Raw genomic sequence first — 8935 nt, 5'->3', positions numbered from 1 at the left:
CCCCATTCCAGAAATGCAGATGTAGTTGGGATGTGCTTCCTGCCTTCAGGTCATCTCATTAAGGGAGCTTATTGGTCCACCCTATATACAATTTCCAGTGCTCTACCACATCCCCTGATCCCGTCACCCTACTTTATTATTTTCCACAGCACTTATCTTCACTTGATATATATGTATTTATTTATGGTTTACTTATTATTGTTCAATTTCTCACAAGAATCTGAGCTCCGCAAGGGCAGGGACTTTCGTGTGTTCACTTCCTCATCCCTCGTGCCTAGCATGAAGGAAATGCCCCATAAAATAATCACTCGGGCAAGGAATGGAGCCAATGATCACTTTTGAAGAATTTTTTACTTTAAAGCCAATAAATATTTTAGAAGTAGGTTAAGTGAAAGGGGAGGAAAAAAACCCCAGCGTTTTCTACTCTTCAGTATTTCAAGGAAAAATTGACATTGAAATAGGGGGTGACAGAATTCCACAGAATCATAGATAAGGTCATGCTAAGAAAAACTGATAAATTAAAGTTAGTCATAGGAGCCTTACTCTTCCCTCTCAAGAGATCTGAAGAGTGTCGCTGGCAAGATTCTCCGTGCCAGCCGTAATAGCAGTGACACACAAATCCATTCTTCATGGCCTTTATTGTCTTCAGTTTACTGGTTGGGGAAATGATGAATCTGAAACTCTTACTTAGGATGTATTTCTTCGTGCTGCTTTCAGGCATATGCAGATAGGAGGAGGATTCGGGTGTTTTTCGGATACATCTTCCATTATTGTTACATAGACTTTGACTGCAGAACTTGGCTGCAGATGTCACATTAACAGCATAATGGCCCAATGGCCCTTGGATAGACTTTTGCACGGATAAGCAGGTCTCCTGTGGGAAAAGTAGAGATCTATTTAGCTCACTCTCAAGATGTGATTCTATTATACAGGTGGTATTAATACCTGAAGCTTTTGTACTTGGTAAGGCTGAGGAGGAAGATCCATGTCTTTCATTGGGAATTAATATAAAGAGATATTTGTAGTAACACTTTAAAAAGATCAGCATGAATATGGTATGGTTATTTTAAATTTAACTTTAATTGTGAAACATCTTCAACACTGATACTTAATATATGTTAATATTATAGATCAGATTTTTCTTTTTTCTTTTTTTTTTTTAAAGATTTTATTTATTTATTTAACAGAGATAGACAGCCAGCGAGAGAGGGAACACAAGCAGGGGGAGTGGGAGAGGAAGAAGCAGGCTCATAGCAGAGGAGCCTGATGTGGGGCTCGAACCCAGAACGCTGGGATCACGCCCTGAGCCGAAGGCAGACGCTTAACCGCTGTGCCACCCAGGCGCCCCTAGATCAGATTTTTCTAACACTGCCACATTATCCCATTCTTCTCCCTACCTCTAAGGAGGTAATAGTTCTCCGCAAGTGGGGGAGGAGGGTAGTCTTTTGCATCCATGTTTTTGTAACTTTACTATATGTATATTTACTTTGCATATATATGTGTAATTATAAGCAGTTATAGTATCCCGTGTTTTTAAACTTTCATATAAATTTATATCATTAGAGATACTTTATTTTCTGCAACTTGCCTTTTAAAGTTAACATTTTCAAGATTTTTGTTTCATGTTGATATATGTAGCTCTGTTTTTTCATTTTAACTGTGATTCAGTTTTATAGTATAAATATAGCATACTTCATTTATCCGTCAGTTGTAGTAGGTAGAATATAAAAGATCATTGTTTATAACCAAATGCCCAAGTCATTAAAGCAGTGGGATATTTTCTCAGTTAGAAGAGGCACCAGTACTGTGAATCCATCTAGTAAGGACTTAGAGAGTTCAAATGGAAACCTCCTAGAGATAGGCGGTTGAACAAGGTATCACTTTCGGCAGTAGCAAGGGCTGAAAATCCTGTGTATGATGCTTTTGGTCCAGGGACATCAGTCTAGGCTAGCCTCATACTATATATAGGAACAAATGCTATTTTTAGTCAGGACAAGACTCCTAATCTGCGGGTGGTTCTAGGACAGATGGAATAAGATAAAAACAAGCAAACCATTGAACCAAAAATAGAGAGATTGGGGGAAGACTATAATCAGAGAGAGCACAGAACGCAGGTAAATACAATCAAGTTCAATGTGGGCATCTCCCATTCTGTCCCAGCGCTCTTCCTTGACATGCCTTCTTCACCTAGCTTCCGGAACATCACACCCTCCTGGGATTTTTCTACCTCACTGGATGTTCCTTCATAGCGTCCTTTACTAGCTCCTGCTCGTCTTACCTACCTCTGAATGCTGGAGTACTTTAGGCTTAATTCTTAGACCTCTTCTCTTCTCTAGCTATACTCTCCCTGGATACACCCCCCCCCCCATCATCTTGCTTTAAATAGAGCTCCCAAATGTGTATTTCCCAGACTTTATCCCTGAACCAATTGCATACCCACCTACCTCTGTCACATCTCCACCTGCATGTCTCACAAGCATGTCAAACCTAACACACTCCAGTGTGATCTCCTGGTTCTCTTGCCAGCCTGCAACTCTGGCAGCCTTCCCCAACTGAGTGTATGCCAGCTTCCTCTTTCCAATGCCTCAGGAGCAAAGCCTTAGGGGGACGGGGGTGTGAGTTGCATGCCGTGTGGGGGTGTCTCTAACTAAATCTCAGTGACCCCTCATGCAAGAAAGAGCCAGTCCCTATGTGACAGTGTATGGAAGAACTTCAAAAGACAAAAATAATTATAAATGCCCCAAATAAATAAAAATTACATTGCCCACTTTGTCTCCTCCCTAACCCTAAGTCTCCCACAACCTTCCTTAAAGCAAAGGAACAAAGAAATTGCCCCATATTCCTCTTCCCTGTACTTAAGACTTAAGCGTTGGGTGTGGGGTCAAAGGGCAGGAAATGTTAACCCAGGTAATAATAGCCAACTCGTACCTGGCACATACCACATCCCGGGCACTGTTTTAAGCGCTTTACGTGTGTTATGATGCAATTTGCGTTAAGAGCCCAGTGAGACAGATACTGTTATTTCCCCCATTTTACAGATAAAGGAATTGTAGATTAAATGAGTTGCTCAAGGTCACATGGCCAGTAGGTGACAGAAAGCAAACAGTGGACCCCAAACAACCCAACTTCAGGCCTCCTGCTCTTAACAGCTCCCCCGTGTGGATTCTCATTCGTGCCATGCTGAATGAGAAAGAGATGGCCATTTTTATGTTTTATGCGACTGGATGTTTTAATACCTGAAAATGAGACTATTTGTTCACACCTGGAAGTGAGGAAAAGCTGTGGTTCAGAATTTTCACCGAGGCAGTGTGACAGACGACCAATAGAACGTGTTCAAATTCAGTTGTGAAAAATAATAGTTATTTTGTGTGTGCACTGCTACCAAGAGCAGATTGTTAATAAACTTTTGTATACATGTATTTTTTCCACCCAGGAGCATTTCTGTTATCGTTAATCAGGCAATAAGAGCCATTTTTAGAACACCCATTCTCCTTAGTGTGGATGAAATAATATTTATTTTTAAAATTTAGTATTCTTTTTCTTTGTCACCTGTACATTATATCATTAAATCCACTGAAATCCCTGCAGAGTAGGTTTTATTTCAGTACCTTTTTTTTTAGATGGAGAAACGGAGACTCAGAGAGGTTAATTAACTGGCTTAAGATTACACTTCTAGAACATGAAAATTGAAGCCCCCCCTTGGGCTGTCTGATCGAAACACCTGTGCTCTTCCTATGCTGCCACTAGCCATGGTGGCTGGACAGAGTAGGTGCTCAAACAACGTTAGTCCCTGCACTCTTTGAACTTCGTTAAGGTCATGTGAGCAGATAACCATTTGTCTCTGATGTGCAAAATTAAAACAAAAAAAATATCTAGAGTGTATTCAAGATGCCGACAGAGAAATCATTGCTTACCTTTGAATCAGAATATTCGTATCCTCCCCACAATATTATCCCTGCTGCCCCCAATGCAGCGCTCTCGCCAATTGTATGTACTAAATCTTCCTAGAAAAGAGAAGTATCATCAGTAGTTTCTGCCAAACTAAATTTAGTCACCGACATTTCAGTGATAAAACTCAACCCATCAATCGAGGTAAAAAAACACATTGATAATATTATCTGTGTTTCTGAAATGAAGGTTTATAAAGCAGAATTAGAAAAGGTAATTCTGCCTTGGATACTTACTTTTATTTGGTAAATATTTATGATGTTCTAGGCAACATTCTAGACACTGAGAATATAAAAATGAAATAGATTCCAGTTCCTGTCCTCAAGGGGGATCTCGAGTGTGATGGCTGAGACAGACATATAAACAAGTGGTTATAATTTGCTGCAACTGTGATGCTACCCTACCTGTAACCGCTGAAAAATAATAGTAAGAAAAGAAGAAAGTTTGCTGGGGTAAAAAAAACCCAAGTAATTATAGTATAACAAATTAAGTTCTATATTGTCCCACTGGACATACAGATCAGAGGTACTGCTTAATGCTGCATGGAAGAGTCTGGGAAAGCAGGAGGTGAGATTTCAGATGTGTCTTTGGAAATGAGTGCAAGTTCATAAGACTGATTAGAGAGGGCAGAATTTTGTGGACAGTGGGAAGAATAAGGCAGAGATTCCTATGTAGAAAAGAACAGTCCACCCAGAGGACTGCCAGTAACTCTTGTGGTAAAGCACAGGGGGTTTGGGAAGAAGGGAAGGCATATGAATCTTCGTATATAGGGAGGATCCAAATACATAGAATCTTTTATGCTATTTTAAAGTGTTAGGACTTAAGTACGAAGAAAGTTTTAGTACTGGAAAACCACAGATTTGCAACCTCAATGGATGTTTTTAGCTGTCGCATAAAACATGTATTGGAGGAGGAAGTCAAAATGGTAGCGAGGAACACCAATTAGGAGATGATGCACTCTGCCCAATGAGAAATGATGAGGGTCTCAACAAAGGCAATGTCAGTCCTTGTAAAGCAGAGGGGACAGATTGAAGAGTGATTGGGAAATTAAGATGGATATCTATTGGATAATGGAAAGAGAAGGGAGGATACAAGTGACGCAAGCTGGACAACTAAGTAGATTATAATTTACCAAGACAAGAAACTGAGACGGTTATGTTCATGATTATAGAGCAAGAACAAAGATGCAGGGCATAAGGGAAGTTAGAACAGAGAGCAGATGATAGATGAAGGAATCTGCATTCTTCCTTTCCTTCCAAGGCGTGGAGAACCAGAGATCCAGTGCAAGGACACAGTGTTCAAAAAGTAGGATGAGAAAATGGCCATGCCACAGCAAAGTGTCCCTGCACTATGGGAAGCATCCAGGAACACTAGTTCCACAATCTGTGTAGGTAATACAACAAGAAAGGAAACCATCCTTCTATTTTACTAGCCAGTGTAACATTCCTTAAATATAAGTCAAATTCCTCACATTTCTGAAAGAAAATATCAAATAGAGTTGGTATTTTAAATTATTTCATTGGAAAGTTGCGTTATTTAGACAATAGGTAAAAAAGATCCATATCATTTGTTGATTGGTGAAGACAATAGGATGTGTTGAAATGCTTCAATATAATAATACTCAGATTAATTCTATAGTTTTTGGTGAGTAGAGTATGTGGTCTATTGATCTCTGAAGAGCTCAAAAGTGATACTTAGCCTATAATTTATGTCAGAAGTCTAACAGCACAAAAAATAGGAAAGTTATGAACAAGACTTTCATTAAAATGTGGCTCATCTCATTCTCTCGTTTTCTTTCAAGACAAATTGTCTAACTGTATGGACTATTATTAGTTTCTACCATTATTATTTTTGACACAAATAACATTATTACTTTTATTAATATTATTATTAATACAGTGACACATTATAGGCACTCAATCAATAATTTTGGAATAAATAAATATAATCTAGTCTTTTTCCCAAAAGCGTTTGAGAAAGTGACATGATTTGAGAGATCTGTTACTTGAGGAATGACTTATGAGAAGACTTTGGAAGGTGTAACTCATATACTCAAATACCTGGAGACCTGACTTTTGAAAGAAGGATTTGATTTATTCTAGGTTGCACCAGAAGGCAGAATTAGAATTAATGGTATGAAGTTACCCAGGGGAAGAGTAGACTCAACATACTCAAGAACTTTCTGGGAATTAAGATTGTCCCAAAATGGCAGTTTTTCTTCTGGGATAGGAAGAGCGCCATTGAAAAGTGCTGAAGCAGAGGCTGGATAGGAAAGAATCCATGTTTGGGTGAAAGGTGGATTATACACCTGAGATCCTCCAACTTTTGTCAAGGTGTTATGATTCTTTTCCTCCTAAACTTATTGAATGAACATCCCATTAATGAGTAATCCTTCGATGATAGAAATGTCAAGTCTAATCAACAGCATTTGGGTCAGTAGATGTTTATTCTGAAAAATTTGAGGAAGAATTGATACTGCTTTTAAATTTCCTCATCTCAAACTTAAGTGGTCTAATAAGGTGAGCTGTGATTGTCTATCCAATGGCCCTGGGTCTGTGGTGGGAAGTAGAATAACAGAACTGTGGGCTCACAGGTATGCATGGAGATTTAAGGGGTTTTTTTAATCTAACCATCCAATGATTGAAGCCCTGTAATAATGTCCTATCTAAATGACAATCTAGCTACAGCTTGAATACTTCCAAGAGTTTGCAAACTTATTATCTTCCAAACAAGCTCATTCCCAACTCTTTGTGCCTCCTACGGTTGTGTTAAGTCTAGGACAATATCTATCTGTTTACATAAACCATTTTTAAAGGCTTGACACCAGCCACTAGATCACATTGTAGACTCTTAAGTATAAAATCAATGGAATTTATGTTATTTTTCAAAGAACTTTAGTTAAAACATAACAATGCAATATAATAAGAACTGCAATTCCTTAATAATTTAACCAAGCTTTGTTCTGTATATTTTAGATTTGAAAAATTGCTGCTACTCTTTCCTATTAAAAAACAGATTCTGAAATTTCTCCAGGGTTAAAATTAATCTGTTGCATCATTTAACTCAGGCTTCACAACTGTTCTGCAGGAAACCCCTAAAAATGCTAGGCTGATAAGAATCATCATCTTAAAACCAAGCAAACATCTAATTGTCAGTGATACTGTTTCAGAATTGACTTGACATCTGAAAAAATATATACATTTAATAATAAAATAGTGTTCTATTATTAAGGGAAAATAATTATACTAAACATTTTTTCACAGATTTATATAGTCATTGTACTAAATTTCCATGTTTAGGAGAGTGACTGTACTTTTTCTTACCTGTGACAAAGCTTCAACACTACTCAAATAAAATGGTCTGGAAAAAATAAAAACTGGCAAAATGTAGTCATGTCTAGCCATTTCGGCAATCCTCATGGCTTCCCTAACTCGATAATGAACAAATTTCAAAGCATTTAAACTTGACTTCAATATTTTATCCAAATATATTGAAGTATAAAGTGCTGTGCTTTTTTCCCATAGCCACTGGAGTTGGTCATTGCGGAAAATTTCATCATTTGGGCATTTACCGGTGTACGTCTGTGGGTTTATTTTATAATCATAATTGTAGCAGTCTGGGTAGAGATAAAAGCCCCATAAACACTTTGGTCTCATTTCTAAAGCCAGTGCGAGAGTGGTGTGCATAAAACTCCTTCCAGCATTTTCAAATTCCTGTTGGGCAACTGTATTCACTTTCATTTCTGACCAATCAGGATGGCGGTTTCTAGTGAAGGCTAAGGAGTAGTTTTTATATATTAGTCTATTGCCCCAATTTCTATCCCACTGGGGTTTCCAGCTTTCCCAGTCAATGACAACAAGACCTTCTGATCTCCACAAAGAGATAACGTTTGCAATGTCATCAGCTGCCTTCTTGAGGTGTTCAGAAAGATTCATATTCTGTGGTATCCCTCCATTAAAGGGTTTTCCCTCTTGAGAGAAATAAGGATAATACCCTAATTCATTTGGATAAAATATGGCAATTGTTGATCCCCTCTGAGCCTCTAAAGGATTTGATAGAATATTAAATAACTGGAGATTCAAATCCACATTGAAGAAATGTTGACACTGCATTGTTGGGGCAGCCCAGAAAACGTTGAAAGGTCGGTTCTTGATCACTGGAGACAGTGCTGGTTTGAGGACTGAGTGAGTGAACTTGACCAAGGGCAGCAGCACTCCTAACCATGCCACCCACAGGTTACACATGGCTTATAGTCTTGACCATTACAGCAGTCTCCTGAAAAATAAGAAGGGGGGGGGGGGAATTAGACATGATGGAGTCAAATGTCCCTTTAGTTTCTTACTACACAGTGAGTGGCAAATGAAGTAAACTCACAATGGTGTTCAAGCTGTTCTTTAAATGGTAGGCCCCCCCCTTTTTTTTTTTAAGATTTATGAGGTTTATTGATATCTGGGCCTAATTTATAGTTTCATTTGAACAAGGAAAGAAAAATGAGCCTTTTAAAAAAATACAGTGGAAATGTGAAAACAAAATCCAGTGAATAAAAACTAAAGTAAAAGTATTCACACAAATTCTCAGCTATGCCAACTCTACCTGCAAGATGTTCCGGTTTTTAATTTCCTATTATTCTGACTACATTGATCTAAACCATCCTGTACAGACTGTACAGACAAAACTTGGGTCGTGAGGGAAACTAGGAAAAAAGAGTATGAATGGATTGCCATAGCTCCTTCTCGATGACCGGAAAAGTGACCAAGAACATGGCTTGCTGAAAATTAACAAATACTGGCATTTTAACAACTAATAACTGGAATTTAAAAAAATAACAAATAATACCAGCAATAAGCAATACTTTGCTTGCTATTTGAAAGGCACTGTCCTCAAAGATTTGCTTGTCCACTTGTTTATATGTTTTGTTTTGTTTATTTGTAAAAGACAGCAATCACCCTTGGAATTAGCACAAGCTAAAACCGAAAACAGACATGAC

The 8935-nt window shown here is 38.2% G+C and overlaps 1 protein-coding gene across 1 annotated transcript; it reads right to left on the bottom strand.

The window, feature by feature from the left end:
• Nucleotides 1-427: 427 nt before the first annotated feature.
• Nucleotides 428-8192, bottom strand: LOC125282322 (hyaluronidase-4-like). The gene is made up of 3 exons (XM_026514908.4): nt 7272-8192; nt 3915-4004; nt 428-874 (listed from the first exon to the last, which is right to left on the bottom strand). Exons 1-3 carry the CDS (start codon nt 8190-8192, stop codon nt 428-430), a joined length of 1458 nt encoding a protein of 485 aa, XP_026370693.2.
• Nucleotides 8193-8935: the final 743 nt, after the last annotated feature.

This window comes from Ursus arctos, unplaced genomic scaffold, assembly GCF_023065955.2.
Source record: "Ursus arctos isolate Adak ecotype North America unplaced genomic scaffold, UrsArc2.0 scaffold_3, whole genome shotgun sequence".
NCBI classification, from domain to species: domain Eukaryota; kingdom Metazoa; phylum Chordata; class Mammalia; order Carnivora; family Ursidae; genus Ursus; species Ursus arctos.
The sequence above is the reverse complement of the archived record's forward strand: the minus strand, read 5'-3'. Positions and strand labels throughout refer to the sequence as shown.